This window comes from Heloderma suspectum, chromosome 1, assembly GCF_057233095.1.
Source record: "Heloderma suspectum isolate Gila_16-S chromosome 1, 16-S_ref, whole genome shotgun sequence".
Classification (NCBI taxonomy): Eukaryota; Metazoa; Chordata; class Lepidosauria; order Squamata; family Helodermatidae; genus Heloderma; species Heloderma suspectum.
Genome location: NC_139458.1, coordinates 206,988,341 through 207,014,053, shown reverse-complemented (window position 1 = coordinate 207,014,053; position 25,713 = coordinate 206,988,341). Strand labels below are relative to the sequence as shown.

The following is a 25,713-nucleotide window of genomic DNA, read 5'->3' as shown; positions in this document are numbered from 1 at the left end:
ATGGACTGATTTGACCTCCTTGCAGTCCAGGGGACTCGTAAGAGTCTTCTCCAGCACCACAGTTCGAAAGCATCAATTCTAGCCCACCCCAAATGCCTGCCTGAACAACCACATTTTTAATGCGTGGCGGAAGCTCATTAAAATGTCATTGAATAAGCATAACAGCTTCCATGCATCAGAATTTAAAGGGCCAGGCTTTGGATGTGACTCCTAAGCAGGCCTAGGACCCAATACCTCCCACTTTTCAAAATGAACACCATTTAGAAATGAAGAGAAATCCCTCTTTTAAATAGATGGAGGGGTCCAAGTGCTAACCATGAGAAGGCATTTTGCAGCTCTTTTGTCTTTTCTTCCTTAACAGATTTTTGGTGATAGGAAAAAGGTGGAAGAAGCGGTGGGAAAATAGCGGTGGGGGGGGGGTCATAAAATTCTGCGAATGAGATGGGGCAATAGCATGATAAAAGCCTTGTCTGGAAGCACCCATACACACTGAGTATTATACAGTCATAAGATGCTTCCATCAAATTATCTCATGCACTGGCATTCCCTCCTCGTACTACTAACAACAGAAAGAGCCTCTCCTCTGTCCTCAGCACCAAGTGACCTTCTTTTGCAGATGCTTTTCAAAGTGATAGAATTAAATTGCCAAATGGAATAAAAGCTGGCCCTTAGACAGAAAAGGACTGAAAAGACCGCTACTAAAAAAAAGTGCCCAACCCTCTTTTATCGTACCTATGCGCAGAGCCTCCCCTTTTTATAGCACAGAGCCTTCTGCGGCACATAGGTCATGGACTCAATGACTCAATCCCACAACTAAGTTTCTAATATAGTTCCGGTGTTCTGGTTCATTGTTACAGCAATAGAAAAACACTAACATCGCTTAGCACATGAACAAACTACCAGACATTACAAACTCTAAGGTTCAACTCACAGATGTTTTTAGCTGTATACTAGAAGTCTGAAGTGTGACTGCAATGAACGTGTCTATCATACAGGTATGCCAGGGCCCTAGTTGTTGATGAACTACGACTCCCATCAACTCCCACCATTGGCCAGGTTGGCCAAGTCTGATGGGAAGTGGAGTCCAACAACATCTAGGGGGCCACACGTTGCCCAGCCCTGACGTATACTCATGAGGAAGTTGCGACTGACTGCAGCTCCCTGCTGAGCTTACTTTTGATGGCAAAACCAGATGTGCATCTGCTTAATGCAGGGATGGGCAACTTTAGGGGTTCTGGAAGTCAATTTCAACCCCTAAACCCTCGGGGACTGCACTTCTGCCATTGCTGCACACCGCCAGACTTTGGTAGCAGCAGCATCAAAACAATTGCTGGTTTTTGCCATCAAATGTCAGTGGCAAACCATGATGGTGGCCTAAGAAAAGACACTTTTCACTTTAAGCCAATGTTTAAAGCTGAAGTTGGCCTTTGGGGGCCACCATTGTGGTTTGCTGCCAAAACCTAGTGGCAAATTATCAGCTGTTTTGCCACTGCTGCCACAGCAGGAAATTCAGTGGCAGCAGGGGCAGGAGTTGAGTCCAGGCTGTGTGTGCATGCATGCAGCCCATGGTCTGATGTTGCCCACCCCTGGTTTAATGTGTAAAAACACAGGTACAAATGAATTAGCTTTTCCTCCCCACATCTCTTTGCTTATTCAGAAAAAGACTGAAAACATCTACCAAGAGGCCCATCCCTTGTTATTGTGCCCTGAAGGCTTTATCCGCCCAACAATGCATTTTCACTCCTGCCAGAGAATGGCACGGTGAACTCAAGGGGGGAATATGCTAGCATGCAGTTCTGGTTCAGCTCCTCCTGGGATCAGTGAATCTGGTGTTTTTTTGTTATATGCTCATAAGACCCTTTGAAAGCATATCTGATGTAGGTGATGCCACTTTTTTCTGACTGTGCTCTAAAAATACACTCAAGCTGTCAGGGGTTGCCTCTCTGTGAAATTTGGGCAAACAGCTCTTATTAAAAAAGAATGAAACTTAAAAAAAACCCTATGAGGAAATGGAATGAACAGAAGCTTTACAGCTCTATGCTCTTCTCCACATTCTCTGGTTCACTTGACCTATTTAAAGCCAAGTCTAAGTTGCCAAGGATACAACTCAGATGACCAGAGTTTTCTACCATTGTTTTTACTGTAAAGCCTACTTCATGTTGAGAGCACTGTAATCCTTTGATCAGTTTAGCTACTGTGACAGCTCTTGTGAAAATCCTCTTCAACACTTTAAGAGCTCATAAAAGCTACCCGTCTATGTGGCTGGGGAAACAGCAGCTGTAAAACAAACTGCTGTTTTGCCCTGAACCTATCTGAATTTAAGGCAACTATACAAAGCTTTTGTTTTTTTAATCCATATAAAGTAGTGGCTCTCTTGATTCTCATCTCAGGAATCCATGAGCTCTGTCACTCACATATGCATCTTACATGGTCAGTGAGTGATCACAAACAAATAAAAACTGAAGTTGCTATCCAAGATTAAGGCACAAAGATGAAAAATGTGTGAGTTACATTGAAGTAACTCCAATTTTCAACTGCAAGAAGATACAGAAATCTTGGACCATCTCATTAAAGGAGTGGCCGATAAGAATTTGGAAAGTGACAGAAATGGCAAGGCTAATAAAAATGTGTATGTATGAGACAAAGCAGACAAGGAGTAGCCTACTTTGGATCTCAGTGAGACCTTTTACAGAATTGATGAAAGAGGAATTTGGACTGTTTTCACACACAACGCTAAGCCATGATTTATGTTAACCATGGTTTGTTGCTTTTGTTATGAATTATCTTGCAGACAAAGAAGCAAACCACAGCATGTTTCCCCTTTTTTAGGTTTGTTTCTCTCCCGCCATTTTGCCAGCCTTTGGAGTGGTTTTTTCAGGTGCTCTTGCTGGACACCTCTATTTCAAGGTGGACAGCAGTGCAAACAAGCCAGGAATAAGACATGGCTCTGGGTTCTGACATCACAACGAGTCATGTTTTACAATCCAGACTTTGTTGGCCAACAGCAAACCATGGCTTCTGTTTGTGGTTTGTAGCTGGTTAACAAACCATCATTTGTTTATGGGGATGGCCTTAGACACAATAACAAGCCTGCTTTCAACAAACCACACCAAGGCTTAGCATTATGTGCAAACCAGCCCCAAATCTGGAGATAGATAAGTATAGGGTATTTCAAACAAATTGAGTAAGTTAAAAGGTTAGAAATATAGCTGATTATGTCTATGATAGAAATGTTATGCTTGTGTACATTAATTCTGGATGTTTACATAGCAATTATATACAATTATATACAATACATTATATTATATGTATGCGTTTTGAACTAAGATATCCTTAACATATGAAATTATTATTTTTCTAAGAAAAAATCCTTATTTTTTTTTTTTTAAGAATTAGTTCCAGTTTTCATTAGAATTATCATGGGGGCGGAGGGTTGCAACTATAACTCAAGACTTCTTCACACTGAATGACTACTGTTATAAACAATGAAATAAAGAGTCGGACACGACTGAACAACTAGGTATACATGCCAAAGATACAAACCTTTCTCTTTAAAAAGTGGGAAGTGGGGAGGACTGATCTGAGTCAAAAGCATGGCTACAGTTGTTATGAAGTACAAAAATGTAGCTACATCAGAATACTCTTAAAATAACATTTGGTTATTTCTATTTAATCATACAAGGCTTGCTGATCTTTCGATCTAATCTTACAGAATTTAAGACCTTAATATTTAGCTCTGAAAACCCCACATCAAATCATAATCTGATCTACAACTAACTTCAGCAATATCACCAGTAAATAACAATCACATTTCTGCCATACAGTATTTAGGGATGTACCAGAGAATTCCACCACGGACTCCATTGAGGCCGGATTCTTTTGAATCTGGCCTCCAGAGTCCGTGGCAGAACGGGTCCACCTACCTCTGCCTCCCGCCGGACCCGCGTGGAGCCAGATCCTCCTCACCAGCCGCGATAGGCTACACATTTGTATTTATGTAGATATTTGCGTAGCCTATCGCATGAAAAAACAGGGACACAAATGGTGTAGCAGACGCCATTTGCATCTAGATCCCTTTCTGCAGTGAATGCTCAGCGATACGACATGGCAATGGCGGCTGTATCTCTTGCTGTATGGAGTTGGCCGGCAGCTCTGTGGAGTTGCCACGGAGTGGAGCCAGCCAGCAAGGATTCCTGGGGGAGGAATGGATCGTCTCCCCCCCCCTGCAGACCCCACCCCTGGACTGGCAGGTAGGGGATTCGTACATCCCTAACAGTATTTCATTTATTCCTGTACAGCAAGGGTTTTGAATGCCTTTCAACCCGAAGGCTGAAATCATTTTTGGAGAAGCTGTTGGGGGCTGGATTCCAGCAGTGGGAGGGGGAGGGGTTGAAGGCAAAGGAGGCAGGGCCAAAATACCAAAAATACCAGCATGTTTTAGCTTAAAGCTCTTACTGCTTAGGAGAGGCATTTCAACATTTTAGAATGGGGAAAAAACTGCACAAAAGCCAGAAAACCACCAAACGATAGGTGGTCGAGGGAAAGGGGGCAAAACCATCTGGGGAACCCTGGTGGGTAGGACTGAGGCCCCAGGCAGGGTGGATTCAAACCACAGTCCTGAGGTTCTACACCCCTAGTGTACAGCAAGGATGTGAGACGGTTGATTCCTGTTGAATCCAGGCCAATCCTATAACATCCAGGCTGATTTGGTAATACAAGTTCAGCAATTAAGCAGCAGCTTCATATTGTTTCCTGTTATGATTTCTCCTTTTCAGGCAAGCATCTTTAGGAAGATGTCCCTCTATACAGCACTAAAATGACTGCTAAGGCTTTGAAGTGACTGCTTTGATATTTATTACAATAACCAATCACAAGGACATTTCCCTTTCGGCACAAAGGAATCCCCAGACAACAAACAGCTCACAGTCACAGTTCTAGAGAAGTGGGGGCTGGATCAGAGCACTGGTGATCTCCTACGGTAGCCTTCTCCATGCTAGCTAGGAATGATGGGAATTGCAGTCCAGCACAACTCGAGGGCACTACGTTGGGGAAGTTGGTTATAACAGTAAATAGCAAGGCACTCCTACATTATGTTGGAAGATACGGTTGTCATTGTGATGATCATGGGGTGGTCAAGTTGTCTATGGCAACCGGAAAACATCCGTTTCTTCTAGGGACGGCACAGGTGCCCAATTCAGTCCAGGAACCTGGAGGACCTGCTCCTGCCCTCACCCCCGATCCCTGCTCCCCTAGCCCCTGCCCCTGCTCGCCCCCTGCCCACGCTTGGTAAATGGTCTGTACTCACCCCAGAAGCCTTGTTGAGCTTTGCAGTCGCCATTTTCTGGGAAATAAAATGGCGATCGCAAAAATGTGCAAATTTGGGCACATGCGAAAATGTGCATTTTGCAAATGCGCATATTTGCGTGTGCAAAAATGCGTATTTTATGGAAAATGCACATTTTCGTACACACACTGTGTGCCTTTGCAAAAATGCGCATTTCACAGATGAGAATATGCGCATTTGCAAAAATGCACATTTTCGTGCATACAAAAACATGCCCGTTTTTGCAATCTCTATTTATATATTTTTTAGAAATGGTGACCAGGGAGCTCACCAAGGCCACTGAGGTGAGTGCAGGCTGCTCGCCAAGAATGGGACGGGCTCAAGCACAGTCCGGGGACCAGCAAGCAGGGTCAGGGGCTGGGCAGAAGTCCAGAGAACCTGGATGGGGGTGAGTTCACACATCCCTAGTTTCTTCTAAATAGCACAAAAGAGGCTAGACTAGGCCAGTGATTCCTGAAAGGAATGTCCAGAGTGGACCAAGCAGTCAGCCATAAGAGCTGTGTGGATAGAGTCTAAGGCAGCCTACCCCAACCTGGGTTCCTCCAGATGATTTGGCCTACAACTCCCATCATCCTTGATCATTGGCTATGCTGGCTGTGGGTCAAAAGATCTGGAGGGACCCAGGCTGGGGAAGCCAGGTCCAAGGCCTATTTTATACAGAGGAGTCTAAGGCCTAGTTCATAAAATGGTGGCAAAACTTACCCTGGACTGTTCAACTTCAGGCTGTACCCTATCACATTACTGAATGCTTATCCATACAAAAGCACTCTGAATATGGAAAGATTGAACAGAATTGTGTTTTATATGGGAATACATTCAATCACATGACAATCCCCCACCTTGTGGTACTGAATTGGTACATTCTGGGACCTCTTTTATCACCTTATGTATTCTTTGTGTAAGCTAGGTTCCGATGGAATGACTTCCAGCCTGGCAAATGACTTCCAGAAAATTTAGGGCCTCAGACAAAAATCCCGTTAGTCTAACCAGTCTAAATTTCATTTAAATTCAGGATACCATTATGTTGGGGCAGAATGATAGCTCTTATTTTTTAGTCCAGCATCAAGTGTTTTATTCAGTGCTGTTTATGCTAACACCAGGTCTCAAAACATCAATCACTTAAAAACAAATCTCTTCAAAAATACAGTAAATCATGTGAAGGTAATTTTATTTCAAACTGGAGAATGGAACCATTACCAGAGAGGGAAAGACAAAATCAGAAGAAAAATAGTATTTTTAAGCAAATATTCATGAAATTTTAAATCCTAAGTGTCTTTTCAACAATACATCTGTATGATTAAATCCAGCTCTTCAGAGATAAGACCATTACTAATGGAACTACAGAAATCTTATAAGGTCTTTAAAGGACAACAGGAACTTTATAAGCAACAAATAACCTCCATACCTTCATCTTTATAGTTTGAAGATAAAGCTGTACAACAAGGGGCCAAAGTAGATATTACATGACATGCAGATGTGAGTAACATTACCCCAACAACACTTTTTGAACTTTTAGTCTATGAACACAGAGCAGAGTATTTTTGAAAATTGCTTTCTTTTCACACACACAAAAGAAGGGGAAGAAAGGTGGAAGTGTTGCCAAATACCTCTCTTTCATCAGGGCCACATGTACCCAGTACTCAAGAAAAAATTGCAGTCCAAATCAAGAAGAGCTGAATTGTATATATTATGTAGTCAGCAAATTTATATGACTGCTCATTTTCTGCATATTTTATTCTGCTTTTGATAGTTATGTCGATGGGCATTCACTACAGCCTCACAGTGTCCTGCTGCTGGTTGTCTTATTCCTCTATCCATCGGGCTTCTGAGATTGCACCAGGAGTTGCCCACCCACCTTCAAGCAGATCTTCGTTGCAACCAGAAGGAACGGAACTGTGTGTGAAACCAAAGATTCTAGTCCTCTTCAAGCATTCAAAAATCTCTGTCCATGGAGGGACATTTATTCCAGCCACCTCCACCCTCAAGTTGATGGAGAAGGTCTGAAGAGGGTGTGTAAATGCATTCAGCTGAATGCAGCTATACTTCTCCATAAGATTCGGAACCCTGATTACACTGGGTTACCAAACTCTCTATATCTACATGCTGTACCTATCTTGCCAGATGAAAGAAGAAACAACACAACCAATGGATTACGTAGGGTTTTCCCACTTCAACTGCACTCTTTAAATTGATGTAAATGAACTGGGTTCATGGCTGCCACCTTTCCTCACTTCTTTTAAGTGAATTGCAGGAGCAGAGAAAGCTTTGATGCGCATGTCCCAGTTGAAAATGTCATCCTTTCAGATAGGGGAACAACTGTGTGTCAGAAGCTTCTGCAGTGCTTTCAACACCTACAGATGGTATATTCAAGAGGACTGCAAAAATGAGAAAGGCAGACTAGATTGGGTTTTGTTTGTTAGTGAAGTAGCTATCTTCTACCAGCTGCCATTCTCTCATTTTCTGCTAGAAGATTAAATGATCTGTAAGTGCCCCTGTGAGAATTTTCTATACACACATGAATCCTTTTAAACTCAACAGCTTGGCTCCTATTCTATACACGAATCACTGCTGGACAGACTAATGGCTGACATAAATACTTGGCTTTCTTATATTCTTCTTACTATAGAAAAGTCAACGACGTAATTGCTTCTTAGACAGATGTTACTTATATTCCAATCCTTTCTTGGAAGTGATGCCCACTGATCTCAACAGCAGTTGCTTCCAAGTAGGCATGTGTTCAGAAACGCAGCCTAAGGGACACACATATTGTATGTTTAATTGTACACCTAAAGTGGCTTAAGTGTACATCTCAAAATTTAAGGTGAGAAAGTGACAAATACATACACCAAACCAATAACAAGATAAAAAGCAAAACCCTTTTAAAAAAAGTAGCGGATAAAATAGTCCACCTAAAACTATAGAAGCAGAAAAGAACAAAGCACTGAGTTTAAAGCATGGACAGGGGGAAAAAATCATTAACCGGGCATGTACAACTCTTGCGAATGGGCACCAGCCATGCTGATCTAAGGAGGGCAATCCAGAGGAAGGGTGCCACTGCAGAGAAGTCCTGTTCTCCAGCCACCAGCCACCTAGTCTCAGCGGGGGGTGGGATCTGGAGAAGGACAATCTCATATGATCCCAGGGCATGAGTTGATTCATGCAGGAGCTGGCAGTCCTTGAGATACCCTGGTCCCAAGCCATATAGAGCTTTCTAGGCTAACCGCAACATTTTAAATGACACCCAGAAATGCGGAAGCTGTTTCAAAATGGCCAAGATATGCATTCCACATTGCTTATGCCAGTCAGAAGCCTAGCTGCTGCATTTTGACACAACTACAATTTCTGAGAGGTCCTCAAAGGTATCCCCATGTACACATTGCAATAACCAAGCTCAAATGTTACTAGGGCATGGATAACCACTCTCCAAGAGGAGTCACAGCTGGTGCAGTTGAGAGTACACTCAGTGACAAACCCAGCTTTGCCTCTGCATAATATGTAAAATGTCCCTAAGCTATACTAATATGGGGTTGATGGACAGTAACGAAGTTCTACAGAGAAGCCTGCCCCATCTAAATTTTTCATATATAGCACCTTGCATCTGAACAGTCCACAGAAGCCAATATAGGGAAAATGTCTCCTTTTGCCAGTGTAAGCAGAGAACAGCAGCACAGCTTTCTTCATATGCTACCATGAGGTTTGGATGGCCCCAGAATTGAGCACGTGGGTAAACACTATATGCTGAATGAAGTGCATGAGTGCTGAAATAAATGACCACTTCAAGGTATGCCTATGTATATTGTGCATCCATTTTGAGCCTCACACTGGCATGTAAAGAAAGTCATGCTTGTGCCAGAATAAAGTGGTTAGTCTAAGGTGCTGCAGCCTGCATCTGGGTTTTTTTTTTTTTGCTGCAATAGACTAACACGGCTACCCTCGGGAAATTATCTCATCAAGGGGATTCCAAAACCCTCTGCAACCAGTTGAAACCATATCTTTATATTGTTTCTTCTGCCCTCCATGCCTCTGAGCAATATTTCATGGGTCTACCCTAGAAGAGGGTTCATGCCGGACTATGCAAATGTGATATGTCCAGTTATCACAACACCTTGTGTCTAAGACCACAAGTGCCTGCTTTCTAAAGCAGGATGCTTCAAAGCAAGAAGTTCATTTAAAGTAGCTTAAAAATCTTCATACAATGTCTTGAGAGCTTACATCTTAGTGACATAAAATGATGCTAGGAAAGAAAGAAGGTGAACAACTGAATGGTGGGAGAAGACTAGGGATGGCGGAGAATTTCTCCCCAAAACTTCGGGGGGCCGAGCACCAACGTGTTCGGCCCCCCGAACACGTTTCGGGGAGAAATCCCCCGCCCCCCCCCCCCCGGGACGGGACTTACCTTCACCGAATGTCCCTCCCGGTGGCTGGTCCGGCCGGCGGTTCGGCGGGTGTTCAAGTGAGGCGGGAGCGGCAGCCGGTCTTTCGACCGGCTGCCACCGCCGCCATTCCAATGAAAGAAAAAAAAAAAACGCCCCCTGATAGGCTACGTGACGATTCACGTAGCCTATCACGGCTAGATTTGCAAAGTCAGCCGTGATAGGCTACGTGAATCGTCACGTAGCCTATCACGGGTGACTTTGAAAAAAAAAAAGCGCGTACGGATAATGGCGGCCCCCATAGGGAGCCGCCATTCCCGTTCCTTATTTGGTCGCTGTAGTCTACGTAAATGTTTACGTAGACTACGGCGAAAATAAGGGCAACGCTATTTGCGTTGCCCTTATTTTTGCCATAGTCTACGTAAACATTTACGTAGACTACAGCGACTAAATAAGGAACGCGAATGGCGGCTCCCTATGGGGGCCGCCATTCGCGTACGCGCTTTTTTTTTTAAAAGTCACCCGTGATAGGCTACGTGACGATTCACGTAGCCTATCACGGCTGACTTTGCAGATCTAGCCGTGATAGGCTACGTGAATCGTCACGTAGCCTATCAGGGAGCGTTTTTTTTTTGTTTTTTTTTACTTTTGCGTTCGCGGCCGGGCGAGGTGAGGCGCCTCCTCCCCGGCCTGAATTTCGGCTGGGCGAGGCGGGAAGCCTCCCCCCCGGCCTGAATTTCGGCCGGGCGAGGCGGGAAGCCTCCCCCCCGGCCTGAACTTCGCGGGGGGACCAGCGAAGCGCCTCCCCCCCACCGCGAACGGCCTTCGACGACAGGTAAGTGACTTTCGTCCACCCCTAGAGAAGACTCCTCTTATAAAATACTTGGAAAACTGCTCCTGCCATGAAACACAGCATCATGTAAAAGAACCACTGACCTGAAGATTTCACATTGTTGAAACAACTAGAGGAACATCCTACTTGCTTGATGGGATTCACTACATCTTCCCCTGGGGCAGCTAATTTCCAACACAATAGCTGGCAGCCAGGAGACATGAGGGAACTCAGGTTGATTAACTACCACCTTGGAGAGATTGTGATTACAATGATGCTACCCTAAAATTATTGTCAAGAGTTAGCTGAGAATTTTCCATTGCTAGATAACAATCAAGTCAAAGCCCATTGAGAACACTGTCTTCTACATGAATAGGATCATGCAGGAACATGCCTATTTTTAGCCTCCTACAAGAACTGCAAAATCTAGTGCTGTCAACAAGCAAAAGGAAGCTCTCATGGGGGCGTTCATAAAGTTCGTCAACAGAAAACTAGAGTACACTACAACTACAAATCTAATAATAACTGCCTTACATTTTGTGGCACTATAAAAGGCACAAGTCAAAAACCACTGCTAGAATCTGGCCTAACCTAACTGGTCCAGCTAGAAATTGGCAGGGGTGGATGCACGGACAATGTGCCTATTCCATAACACTTGCCAGTCATCTATGCCTGTCTCCATGTGTCACCAACTAGATCTACAAGCACAGAAAAAGAGCCATGCTGGATCAGACCAAAGGTCCAACTAGTCCGGCATTCAGTTCACACAGTGGCCAACCAGCTGTCGACAGGAAATCACAAGCAGGACATGAGTGCAACAGCACCCTCCTGCCCATGTTCCCCAGCAACTGGTGTACATAGGCATACTGCTGCCTCTGATACTGGAGGCAGCATATGGCCATCAGGACTAGTAGCCATTGATAGCCTTCTCCTCCAGGAATTTGTGTAATCTAGATCCAGATTCACATGAGCAGATTGAATATAAAACAGCTTTATATGCAGATGATTGACTGTTATTTATCAGTAGGTTAAAGTCTTCTATGCCAAAATTAATAAGATTAATTCATAGCTTTGGTATACTTTTGGGTTATAACTATCATTTGGTCAAAATCTGAATTAATGCCAGTAGGTAGTATTAAGTTACTCGATGTAGTTACTAAATGGCAGTTCCGCTGGTGTCCAGAAGTTATAACATATCTTGGAATACAGACACCTAGAGATATTTCTCAAATGATTAAACTGAATTTAAGTGTATTGCTGGTGAAAATATCTCTTGATTTGGAAAGATGGGCATCACTTAAGTACTTGGGGTAAGGTTAATAAACTTAACATGTATGTCTTGAGGATTTAATTTTCCAGAACTTAGTTTATAATATCATAAGATTTATCTGTTATGTTATCTCATGCCAATGATTGGAAGATATCTTTTGCAAAACAACCTCCATGGGTTGTTTTGGTGTCAGACTATAGGACACCTCTTTTCAGTTGGATGGCACTTGGAACTAGGCACATTAAAAAGAAAGGAATGGCTTCATTTACAATTTCGACAGCTAGAGAGACATGGCACATAATGTCTCCTCAGCTGCAATTTGATCCATATCATCATGCTAAATAACTTTATAGGTGAATCCTGATTTGAAAATAGAGAAATAGCTCATTTTTATGGTGGAATTAGGTTGAAATTGGAATTTATACTTTAGATCAGTTAATAGGATTGGACAATGAGTTTTTTTCCATTTTCAGTACTGTGGCATAGATATCATTTATTATCTGGTGCTGGGTGGCAATATATTCAGTTACAGCACCTTCTAGTGTCTGTAGGAGATGCTGAAATACCCATCAACAACAAGTGTTTCAGCATCTCCTACACTGCTGGAGGAATTAATTGGGCCTTTATAGAAAGCTAAGCCTACAATAGTTGTTTATAAATGTGTTTGGGAATGTAATAAAGTGGATGTTCAGTATGTTAGAGAGGAACAGAACAGGGAATTGGAATGCTCTATACAACCTAATCAATGAAAAGTTGCCTAAGCTTGCATGTGCACTATTTCTGTAGATTTCAAATTGAAGCTGGTTTTTTAAAAAAATAATGTTTCATGTATATAGAATACCAAAGAGGCCGGTTAAAGAGATCCTGCTAGATGCTAGTCTTGTAAGGTGGACAATGCCTCGCTGATGTGGGCATGCCCTATAGTGACTTCTTTCTGGATGGAAGTTACTGCCGGCATAAATGTTGTTCTTGAAAAATCTGTGATAACTGTGGATGCTCATGCACTTTTAAATTATATTTCTGTGATGTAGAGATTAACAAACGGATAGTGCAAGCAGACTTTGAGAGGCCTTACAGTTGCAAAGAGACTTATACTTCAAGCCTGGAACAACAAACACTCACCACCTCTTATTCAACTGTCTGAAGCTCTTACAGTCATCGGTTTCATCCGAATGCTGACACGTGGTCTGCTTATATTAACATGTATATTTGAAACAGAAGTGTCAAATATTTCTCTCTCTCATTCTCTCTCATTCTCTCTCATTCTCTCTCTTTAACCAATGGTGTTATGAATAGTTATTGTGAATGGATATGTTTGTGTGTTATTTTCCTTCTATTGGTATTGTTTGTAGTCCCCACCCCACCCCTTTTGTTTTCTTATAATTGCAAATGAAAGAAAGAAAGAAAGAAAGAAAGAAAGAAAGAAAGAAAGAAAGAAAGGCATCACCAACTGCTGGATCCAGATCATTCATTTGGAAGAGGGTGAGATTAAAAAATTTAGCATTGTTGGAGGGCCCCCAGCCTTTCCAGATTATGGCTGCTATAATGGAGTTTATTCCTTTACCTCTCCTATGGATGCCCATGTAGCAAAGCCTTCTGTTTGTCTGAAATCAGGTCTTCATTAGGAGTTTCTGGTTATGGTGAATTTAAAGATCATTGTGAGGTACAGCCTTTTATTCCCTAAAAGAACAATTGCACTTCGGATAGATGCTAAATATAGTACAAATTAAGACAGAATGAATATATGACTGTCTGTGATTCTGGATGTATTTATTTACTTGAAATGAAGAAAACAAAGAAACCCTAGTTTTTATCTCTGCTAGGATCTGACTTTTGTTCAGCTAGAGTATCACTGCCAAAGGTGGATATTTGGACTCCACAGCCCTCCTACACATAAGGAATCCTTCCTTGAACAGAGGAGTGTTTCATCCAGCAGAGGATCCTGCTAACAGAAGGTGGATGTGGTTTCTACCAGTTTTCCATCCTCTCTGAGCCCCCTTGCCACCTCCCACTCTATTCCCCCATGCTGCCCCCAACTCTCTGAAACATTTTTTTGGAAGGCACAGAAGATTGCAAGGGGAGCTGGCAAAAAAATGCTTTTCCTGCTTCAGTTAGGACAGGCCATGAGCTTGTGTTCCATGAGAGGAAATCATTGGGAGCTTAGGATCCAACCCAATAATAACAACAACAACAACAACACTAGTAGTAGTAGTAGTAATAATAATAATAATAATAATACAATAACAACAGCAGCAGTAGCAAGTATTACTATTATCTTAATGGAAGTGATGGAAAAAACAGTTTAAAAAATATGAACTACTGGATCTCTTCTATCCCTAGAATTATGGATATGGGGGCTGGTGGGGTTACTTGAATAGTAATGTTAAAGATTCTGGGGCATTTTCTAAGATGTTCATTATGTCAAAACCCACATTCCCTCCAGAGTAATCTGTTGGGGCCACATGCTGGCAGTGAAGGGGGCTAAAGCCAGCAGTGTGCATGGCTAGATCCCAAAGTGGGAGGCACCATCCTTTTCCCTCTCTCTTTTACTGACACCCCTTCTCTCTCTCTCTCTCTCTCTCTCAGTCTGAACTGATTTTTTATAGAGGGCTTTTGAAATTAGGACAAGGGTTGCCAATCCCTGCTTTTCAGTTTCAAAATTACTAGCTTCCCATTTTGCAAGCCATTATCCTGCTAAATGGAATCTACTGAGACTAGACAGGTGACCAAGACTTCTGATACGGGTGGAGCTGTGGTTTTGAAACAGACCCTTTAAGTGATTCATGAAAGAATGAGTCAGGACTGAACAGAACATATCTGCTGAAATGAGCAAACAGGTTTGCCATTTGCAGAGTCAAGGATTCCTGGTGCTCAGTAGAAATTGCCTAGATAATTTGCCATCTCCTACATGGTGGAAAGTAGCCAGATCATCCAGTGTATTATCTGATTTGCTAAACTGGATTTAAGTCTGAATGAGAAGGTACTCCACACACTCTCATTTTCACACTTGGATTCCCTTTGCTGGCACTTTTGCAAGGCAGCCGACACACTTCATTCCCTACCTCCTTTGCAAACCAATCGCTATTTTGCACATTTCTGAAAACAAAATCCTACTTTGTCTTTGTTCTTGTTAAAAACAAAAACCTCCAGAATCCTGATCAAATTATTTTAATATTCTCCAGAGAGTTCTATATGAACATATAGCACTGCCTCATGCTGAGTAAGGCCGTTGGTCCATGTTAGTCAATACTTACCCCAAGAAGGGAAAGCCTCTCGCCCACAGAACCTTTCATTCCAGCAGCAGCCTCCCATCCATCAGCCCAACCTCCTCTAATGGCTCCACAGCTGGTCTAAGGCTCCTTTCAGCAGCTCCCCCCCCATCACTTCCTCTTTTGCATTTGGACTTATAATCTCTGCTTTCTCCTCATCTTCTCTCCAGTTCCCCATGTCTTCTATGCCTTTTGCCTGCCTCCTTTGTGAAAGGAGTGTGTGTGTGTGTGTGTGTGTGAGAGAGAGAGAGAGAGAGAGAGAGAATGGAAGGGGGTGTGTGTGGATGGATGGATGGGTGTGTGTTTGTGTGAAGCAGAATGGGGTGAAGTGAGTGGATTGATGGGTGTGAATGGGGGGAAGTATGTGGGTGGGTGGGCGGATAGATGGATGGCTATGTATGAATGGGGGGATGTGGATGTGGCATTGACCCCACTCACCTTTGGCTCTGACTCTGCCCACTGCTGGGATATAGCCCCCAGAAGGCTACCCACAAGGGAACGAGTAACTCTTGGACTGAAGAAGTCCATCCCTGACTTACTCCAACCAGAAGCAGCTCTCCCAGCAGAGATCTTTCCCAATCTCCTCTCTGAGGACCTTTGTAACTGGGAAATACCAGAAATTAAACATCAGGGTTTGGATCCAAACTAAGTTAGTCACACTTTAGACTCACTGAAATCAATGTAACAAGTTAGTCAAGGTTAACTCAAGTTCCATTGATTTCAATGGAGCTAAAGCATAACAAATCTACAGTGCAACCTTGTGCATGTCAATTCAGGCATCTCCCATTAAGTTCAATGGCACTTACTTCCAGGTAAGTTGGTTTAGGACTGCAGCCTTGGATCCAGCCATGGATCTCTTCTTAATACAAAACATATGCACTTCCACTGAGTTAACATAATAGTTAATACTTATTGGGGAATTTCTCTAATAACTAAAATCAAATGCTATCATGGATATATTTCAAACATGGCCACAGATGTATTTTGCTTATCTCCAAACTATAATCACAATATTTAGCTTATGCCCAAACTATAATCACATTTTATATACTGCTAGGGATGAGCAAATTCACCATTTATTGCCCGACATGCCACTCACCAGACCCCCTCCAGCGGCCCAACCCTATTCTCCACATGCGGCGAGCCCCCAGGCAGTCCGTGGGCACCTGGCAAGTGGCACACAGCCACCCACGCCCTTGCCAAGCCACTATTTTGCAAAAAAAATGGCAGCTTGACCTTTTTCATAAATAACCATTTACACAAATGGTGGTCGAAAGCAGCCATTCACGCAACATTACGGGCATATATGGTCCATTTACGTTGTAATGTTGCGTAAATGGCTGCTTTACGACTGCCATTTGCATAAATGATTATTTATGAAAAAGGCCACGCTGCCATTTTTATGCAAAATGGCAGCTTGTGAGGGAGCAGGTGGTTGCATGCTTGCCCAACTCAACATGTGCCAAGTTAGGCAAGCAAGGGGATCCGCGGACTGGCATCCAGGGGGGCCAAGCTGGCAAGAAATCGCCGAGCTTCGAGCCCCACCGAGATGCCCACACCAACCCTATATACTGCATGGATATTCATTCTCTCTAATACAAGTGAATGCCACAGAGAGCAAAAAGATAGTTTACAGCAGCAGATATATTTTTTTTACTTCTAACAGACAACGCAAACAACAAAATTGGTTACATTTTAATTCCTTGGTACTTTGACCTGCAAGCAGTTACAGACTGTTGTAATGACTCATAAACAATGGATCTCTACCCAATCCATTATTCTTCATATTTAACAAATCAATTCGAATTAAAACTGAGTTAAGTGGGAGGGGTGCATAAACGCTGTCACGTTTCTCCAAAGTGGCCTTGTTTTCTTTTTCATTTTTTTGCAATTGGAGGGGGGTCAAAAGTACATGAAAATCCTCAGGGCTGTTGAAATGCATCCCTATTTTCAAGGAAACTGGGCTGATACACAGTGAAGTTGCCTTGGCAACAAGGATGTTTCCTGCCCTCTCCACACTAATTTAAACTGAGGGCAGAACATTGGTTTTGTTTGCATTCAGTGATGTTGTCATGTAGCTAAATATGACTGGCTATATAACTTGTAGAAGTTTCTGGGGCATTTTCTAGGATGCTCATTATGTTAATGGAGGCTGCTGGTCACATCTTCACAGTGGCTCTGTGTGAACTGACAGTGTGGCCTAGCATGCAATCAACACAATCCTACACCCACACATTGAGGGGGATTTGGGCTGTATTGGGAAATGTGTCTTCCAGAGCAGCTTGCTTGATGATACTGATCTTCTGACTGAGTGTTGTGCATGAACCCCTGATGAGCTTCCAAGGGATCCTGGGATCCTCCTCTCTTAGATGCTGGCCTAATGGAAGGAATGTCTTCCACCATGTATTCCCAATAGTTTGTGAGCTGAAGGCATAACAAGATAACCAAAGCACCTGGAATGGATGAGAACATATATAGACCCCATTGTCACAGAGCCCTGTTTTTCTCACAGAAAGGAGAAATCTACTTCCAGCTGTCCCCAGAAGCAAAAATACTTATTCAACTATTACTCTTACAATTAATCCCATTAAGTTTTGTTTGACCAAGGATTACTTTAATCTCTTAAGGTAATGAAATGCTTCTCTTCATTGTGATTGATACCCATCAGCATATTCCTCCCATTATATCAATATTCTTTTTCTGCCAGTTGTGTGTGGCAGCACATAGCTAGTCCCTTTAGGGAGGACAGGGAGGTGGGGCAACAAATTCAGACATAGATTTGGATGGGTTAAATAACTGGCCACCATTGGTTCAGTTTGGAATAGAGTTGGCTGGGGCATAGGGCATGGGTCCATTAATTGGACTACCTGCCTACAGTCCAATCCCATCAACATGCCTCAATGTGGGGGGCAGGAGTCAGAGGCAAGCCCCACCCAGCTCAGACCACTGAAGTGAGCCCCTTTCGGCCTCCCTGGGATGTGGCCTGGATTGCAGCCCCGTGCTGAGCTGGGTCTTAATGCCACCCCCCCCCCGAGTCCCTTAAGGGGATCCCCTCTTGAAGAGGAAAATGGGCACCCAATCCCGTTCCCCTCACCAATGGATCCAGCCCAATGCCTTCCATGCCACTAGCGATAGGGGGTTAGCTGAGCAAGCCCCACCTCGCTGCAAAACCTACTGAAGCTGCGACCAATTTTTTTAATGTTAGCCCTGATGTCCTTTCACCAGAGAACTGCACACCATCAAGCCTATACAAGTCTTGTCAGCCAAATGTAATGCCTGGGTGACCAGTGATATGCCCGCCTAGCAGCAGCTCCAGAAAGCACCTCATAGCCTTATTCATCTTCTTCCTGGCCAAACCCACCCTAGCTGGGTTTGTTGTTCACCACCACACATGCCTCCCAAGCAGGTCCGACCACATGATTGTTATGCCTGAGAACTCCCGCAGCATTGCTCCCACATCTGCCTTGGCACTCAGCACTGATCAAATCAAGGCCCCTCTGTGTCCCCAAATCATTCTCCTCCAATTGGAAGTCTGCAACGGCAATGACAAAGCCACGTGGGATGCCCCACTCTTAAGTTTTCCCTCCAGTCTGCCATCAAAGCCCTCTTCCCGCCAAGCCATTTAGCCCTGGTTGGCTCCCTGCCTCCCTCGTGGGTGCACACGTGGTGTCGCTGCCACAGCCCGGCTGCCCCCTCCCTGCCTCCCCATCCGGACTGCGCACATTGCTCCCAGGTAAGCAGAGAGCTTCATTTTGAAAGGTGCACGCGCGCACACATGCACGCACACACCCCAAATCAGAAGGACAGGTGCAATTTTTTAGAGAAGGAGAGGTGCATTTTTTGTATTTACCTTCAACACAGTGATATTCCATGCAAAACTCTCAATGGCTTTGCTGAGCTTTCTTCCTTTCAAGCCTTCCTTTGTTCCAAGGTTATGAAGTTCTTCATGAAGTTCCATCCCTAACAAAATATGCGGCACAGGGATTACGAGCAAGTCATCGAAGGAAATGCAAACATAGAAAACGTGTATCCATTTACGCTACTCCATGTGGCAAAATGGTAATCTTAGTAGGGCTCAGACAGAAATGACTATGCAATCCTATGCATATTTTCTCAGAAGGAAGTCCCACTGGACTTCCAAGGAAGGTGTGCATAGGATTACAGCCTTGGTGTATTATTCTATGCTAGTGAAACGGCTGTTATGATGGATTATGTATATCACAGGGATCCTGGGGGGGACACCAGGTGTCTCTGTGCACTGGGCTCACAAACTCATCTCGTGTCCCTGGTGAGATCCATGACAGCAAAGACCAGGCCACACAGTGCCATGGGCAGGGGTGGAGCTTCTGCCTCTACTACAATGCATTGGTGTCCCCAAAGATCAGTGTTTCACTATTTCCCATAGGAATGAACAGCAGCCATTGATTTATTTGGAAGGACACACAGGGGAGCACACCTGGGGACACTGATGGGATGGGGACTAAGTTTGCCATGTAGATTTGAGGGATCCAACAGCCTCTCATGCTCAAAATATGCCCCCGTCCCTGGAAAAGAGCATGTCTAAATGGTTTCCTCTCACTGGCAGCAATGGAATGGATTGATGGAGCAGAGCCTCCGATTTCAGAGGATCTGGGGCATCTCTACACCAGCCTAAAATCCTACATTTAAAACGGGGCTTTCTGCTTCTGTTTTAAATGCAGGATCACAACGGCTCCCTTTTTCACCCGCTTCCTTTTCCCGCTCCCCTTTCCCCCTCCTTCTCCCTGTATCAGAGTCTTCCATTATCTTTCATTGATCTCACTCTTCTTCTTGCTGCTTTTCTCTTTTCATGGAGGAAACACAACAGGGTAATTTGCTAGCTCATTAGCTGCGATCTATTTAAAAATGGAACAAAGGGCATTTAGCAAAGAGCCCTGGGGGTTCACGGCGTCACATAAAGAGCCCGCAAACTTCTGTGAAGGAGCCATCTCAATTGCAGGATAAAAGCTCCGTGTGAAGAAAGCCCTGCTCTCAAAGCATAGGATTGCTCTCTAAATCAGTTTAAACAAGATTTGATGAAGTAAGCAAGCCTGTTATGCAGGTTTGTGCTTCTTAAACTAATCAAAAGTCAATTTAATTAAACAGATGCTACTTTCTAATTGAGAAAATCTCTAAAACAGATGTGAGAAACAAAACATACACAAGCCAGAGCAGGAATAAGGCTTTACCCTCTTGGTTCCAGAGGGTAGAACATATTATTCAAAATGTTTGTTTCTTGATTGACTATTTTTCCACAGCAAGAATGTTGTTGTTGTTGTTCAGTCATTCAGTCGTGTCCGACTCTTCGAGACCTCGTGGACCATAGCATGCCAGGCCTTCCTGTCCTCCGCTCTCTCCCGGAGTGTGCTCAAGTCCATATTCATTGCATCGGTGATGCTATCTAGCCATCTCATCCTCTGCCGTCCCCTTCTCCTTTTGCCTTCAATCTTTCCCAGCATCAGGGTCTTTTCCAGGGACTTTTCTCTTCGCATTAGGTGGCCAAAATATTTTGAGCTTCAGCTTCACTATCTGTCCTTCCAAGGAGTAGTCAGGGTTGATTTCCTTTAGGATGGACTGATTTGACCTCTTTGCAGTCCAGGGGACTCGTAACAGTCTTCTCCAGCACCACAGTTCGAAAGCATCGATTCTTCGGCACTCAGCCTTCCTTATAGTCCAACTCTCACAGCCATACGTTGCTACTGGGAAAACCATAGCTTTGATTATATGAAACTTTGCCGGCAAGGTGATGTCTCTGCTTCTTACTATGCTGTCTAGGTTTGCCATAGCTTTCCTCCCAAGGAGCAAGCGTCTTTTAATTTCATGGCTACAGTCACCGTCTGCGGTGATCTTGGAGCCCAAGAAAATAACATCTGTCACTGCTTCCATTTCTTCCCCTTCTCTATGCCAGGAAGTGATGGGGCCAGATGCCATTATCTTAGTTTTTTTAATGTTGAGTTTCAAACCAGCTTTTGCACTCTCCATTTTCACCCTCAACAAGAGGCTCTTTAAATCCTCTTTGCTTTCTGCCATTAGGGTGGTATCATCTGCGTATCTGAGGTTGTTGATAAAATATCTGCTGCCAAATTGGTATTCAGAAGCAGAAGCAGAGAAGCGGATATACCAAATTACTTAGTTGGCTTGCACTGCACTAGCACCTTTGGTCATGTCCAGGGTAGGGATGGGGGAGAATTTCTCCCCGAAACTTCAGGGGGCCGAGTGCCAACGCATTCGGTCCTCCGAAGGTTGTTCGGGGAGAAATTCTCTGCCCCCCCGCCCCCCCCCGGATGGGACTTACCTTTCACGAATGTCCCTCCCGGCGGCGGGTCCCGGCAGCGGTTCGGCAGGTCTTCGTCAGGGGCAGGGGCGGCAGCCGGTCTTTTGACTGGCTGCCGCCGCCACCATTACAAGAAAAGTAAAAAAAAAAAAAAAACGCCCCTGTGATAGGCTACGTAACGATTAACGTAGCCTATCACGGCTGACTTTGCAGATCTAGTCGTGATAGACTATGTAAATCGTTACGTAGCCTATCACGGGGCTTTTTTTTTTTTTTTACTTTTCTTTTGAAGTTCGCAGCCGGGGAGACGGGGCGCTTCTCCCTGGCCTGAATTTCGGCCGGGCGAGGCGGGAAGCCTCCCCACTGGCCTGAATTTCAGCTGGGTGAGGTGGGAAGCCTCCCCCCCCGGCCTGAACTTCAGGGGGAGCAGCGAAGCGCCTCCCCCCCACCGCAAAGCAAGCTGCGAGACCAGGTAAGTGACTTTCGTACATCCCTAGTCCAGGGGCGTCGTTAAGCAGATGGCACACCTGGGCATGGGCCCCAGATCTTTTTGAGCTGTGCCCCGGATCCTTTGAGCTGTCCTAATTGCCATTTTTTTTTAACATTTTCCCATTGACTTGCATTGGAAAACAAAAATGGCCATAACTTTGTTTAGTTTGTAAGATAGATACATGAAATTTGGATGCTTGGTAGCCCCCATGGAACTGATTGTTCCATTTCAAATTTCAGGCAGTTAGGTCCAGTGGCTTTTGTGACAGTCACAGGTAAAATTTGCTATTTTCAAGAAAATCTGTCAAAGCAAATAGCTATAGTTTTTTTGTGCTTCCACATACATGCATAGAATTTGGGGACCTGACAGCCCCTATGGAAGTGACTGAATGTGTCAAATCTCAGACAGTTAGGTCCAGTGGCTTTTGTGCTAGCCATGCGTAAAGTTTTCTTTTCTCAAAGTAAAAAAGTACAAAAAGTACTTTTACAAAAAGTAAAAACTGTCAAGTCACCCAGGGGATTAGAGATCCTAATCAGAAGGTGTTTAAGGTGACCATTAGGAGGTCACTATCCCTAATCAATGGTGTAGGGTTTTTTGAGGCACAAAAAACCTCTCTCCCCCTACTTTTCGGCTCTTACATGCCCACTGTTATGAGCTTGCCTACAATGAAATTTTGAAGAGGGAGAAGGAAGGGAAGAAAGAGCTCCATGTGAAATACTGGTATTTCTCACAGCATCTGATTTTACTGCCCCAAACTGGAATCTTTGGCTTCTGCAGAAGTTTAGTAGCTTCAGTACAGCAAAGGATCCAATCAGTCTCCACAAACTTCTTTCTCCCCCTCCACTTTAATTTCTCCTAAACAGCTGTAGGACTCAAATAATCCCAAAGGGAGGGTTAGAACTATGTGGCGTCATGATCAAGAAACTGCTGGGGTTTTTAAATAGGTTCTACAGTTTTTAAAAAGCTAGAAAAAGCCCTCAGCCACTTCACCTCATAAAGTTCATTTAAGTATGTGCAATCCTTACAAACCCTCCACAGCCACTTAAATTCCTCTGAAGTACTACCTCTCTGAAAGGAGCCACTTGGCTTAGGGAATTATCTCTACCCCCCACCCGCACACACATTTCCAATCACCATTCTTCTTTTCTTCTTCCCTCCCCTATCCTGTACATTCATTCTTTCTTTCTCTTCTTTATTCCACCCAGAGCCATTTGTGCCCCTGTTCTTTGCAGTAATAGGCTACGTAAATCTTTGCGTAGCCTATCATGGCAAAGAGCAGGGACACAAATGGTGTAGTGGACGCTATTTGCATCCCTGCTCTTTGCCATGATAGGCTATGTAAATATTTACATAGCCTATCACGGCAAAGAGAAGGGACATAAATGGCATCCGCTACTCTGGACGCCATTTTCTTCCGCAGGACAGCAGCGGACGGACCAGACCAGCCAGTGGCAGGTAGGATCCATTCCGGGCAACTTCGCGGGGTGGCGGAGGTGGGTGGTCCGTTCCGCCATAGACTCCAAGGGGCCGGATTCTTCAGAATCCAGCCTCATTGGAGTCCGCAGAGGAATTCTCTAACATCCCAACTATCTAGTCCAGCATTCTGTTCTCCCACTGGAAACCCACAAGCAGGACATGAGTGCAATAGCACCTTACCACCCATGTTTCCCTGCTGCCAACATTGGTGAAATGTAAATAAATTCTAGTAATTCTAAATTAGAATGCATGTATATCCTTCAGAAACTTTGCAGGTTTCTTGCCTGGGGGACACCTCTAATGACCTGTGCATTTTCTTACAAATTTACCCAAAAACTATTGGGGAAGGGGTGAATGGAAGGGAAAGCAAATCACTCCCTCCCCCAAACTGGAGAACTCCCCTTCCACATGAACTGTTGCACCTATCCTTCTGAAACTTTGCTGGTATCTTACATAGGGACACCTGTAGGCTGTCTGTAATTTTCAGAACAATGGTCCACAAGGAACATAGGGAGGTAAGTATGTATTCTTTTGGAGACCTCAAAATGTCAAGGACACCCTTTCACAAAAACCCTTGTGGCTATTAGGGATGTCAGAGAATTCCGCCATGGATTCCAGTAAGGCCAGATACTAAAGAATCCGGCCCCCCGGAATCTGTGGTGGAACGGCCTCCTGCCCCCCGCCACCCCGTGGAATCCCCCTGGGACAGAACCTACCTGGGGCGGATGCAGCGGGGGCGACTCTGGCGGCAGCTGGTCTCCCGGCCGGCCACGGCTGGGCTGCTGTGGCTGCCATTTGCCGCCTTGCAGCCGTGATAGGCTACGTAAGTATTCACGTAGCCTATCACGGCAAAGAACAGGGACGCAAATGGCAGCTGCTATGCCATTTGCGCCCCTGCTCTTTGCGTGATAGGCTACGTAAGTATTTACGTAGCCTATCACGGCTACTTGCAAGGATGCAAATGGCGGCCGCTACGATGGCCGCCATTTGTGGCCGCAGCAGCCCGGCCGCAGCTGGAACTCCAGCTGCGGCTGGCCCCGGCTGGCGGTTCCACGGAGCTGCCGCGGAGCAAAGCCAGCCAGGGAGGATTCCGGGGGGAGGGATAGAGCACCTCCCCCCCACCGCGGATGCCCCTGCACGGAGCCAGGTAAGGGATTTGTACATCCCTTGTGGCTATCATTCTGAAATTTGGCAGACACGATTTTCTCTGATGGGGCAATGAATTCTGAAATTTTTATCCAATTCTTCCAAGGAATAAAAAATGTTATTGGAAGTTCCCTTAAAAAGAAAATATAAACCCTACACCTATTTTTCTGACATTGGGCAGGTGTAATCCCCTTCTAGGGGGCTACTATGTGGCGGGTATGCCTGAAATTATCCAGTTCTGACCAAGAGAAAATGTAACAGTTTTTTTTTCTAATTTCCCATGGTAGTCAACAGGAAGCATAAAGACTCATTTTTCCAAACCTTGACTCAGGTTTGGTGCTAAGCTGAAGTGGCCCGACTACAACTTGGCCAGAGCAGAAGTGGGATGTTTCCGAAAATGCTGAGTCGGGGTCTGAGTTGAAGTGGGGTGGGGGGTCAGTGCACACTTCTTATGTATGTATGTATGTATGTAATCTATACACACACACAAGCACACTGCATGCATGCATGCAGCACACACACACACACACACATATATTAGACGTGTGCTTAGATTCATGTGTGTGTGCGCGTGCGTGCAAATTTGTGTTATGGACCTGTGCCCTGGATCTTTTAAGACCCTAGCAACGCCCCTGGTCATGTCTAAAATACCAAAATGATTTTGAAAATTATTTGACCATTATGAATGAGTTCATGCTGAGGAAAACTCCTACCGTCCTTAGATTTCAGCAAGTGCCTTCTGTGGCAGTAGAGAAAAGGTCCTGTCACATTCCCTGAAATCTAAGACATTGCATCTTTGAGGCTGTGGGGAACCAGAGGACATTCCACACTGACTTTTTTTTTTGCCCTAAAACTGAGAACATATGAAGTAAATGTTTACCTCAACTGTTACACATCTGGCAAGTCTTGCCAAATACCAGAGTTTCTGTTTTCAAATTATAACAAATGGGTTATGAAAAAGGTAGCTTCTTTTGCTCTAATATTGGCCAAACTACATCAGAATTTTAATAATGCTCATGTGATAAATTGCCATCTGGACAAATGATTTTATTTGGTGTCATTTTAACTGCTGGCCTCCAACAGGGATTTCCCATCTGAATAAGCTGGTTTTATCCTAGTGATTTTTACATGCATGAAATCTTCTGTTACAGTCCACAGCCACTGAAACTTGTTTTATTTCTGCTTGTGACAACGGACGGGTTTGACAATAAACTTTAAACT

The 25,713-nt window shown here is 44.3% G+C and overlaps 1 protein-coding gene across 6 annotated transcripts in view; it reads right to left on the bottom strand.

The window, feature by feature from the left end:
* PLCL1 (phospholipase C like 1 (inactive)) overlaps positions 1 to 25,713 on the bottom strand; it is a 355,656-nt gene that overhangs the window by 45,400 nt on the left and 284,543 nt on the right. For 5 of the 6 annotated variants that reach the window (XM_084816919.1, XM_084816901.1, XM_084816928.1 and 2 more), the window contains exon 5: positions 18,939 to 19,048. In XM_084816919.1, the coding sequence (XP_084673045.1) occupies positions 18,939 to 19,048 (110 nt within the window). Of the gene's footprint in view, positions 1 to 18,938; positions 19,049 to 20,295; positions 20,806 to 25,713 lie in introns of those variants that run through there. The other variant, XM_084816910.1, reaches the window with a different exon arrangement.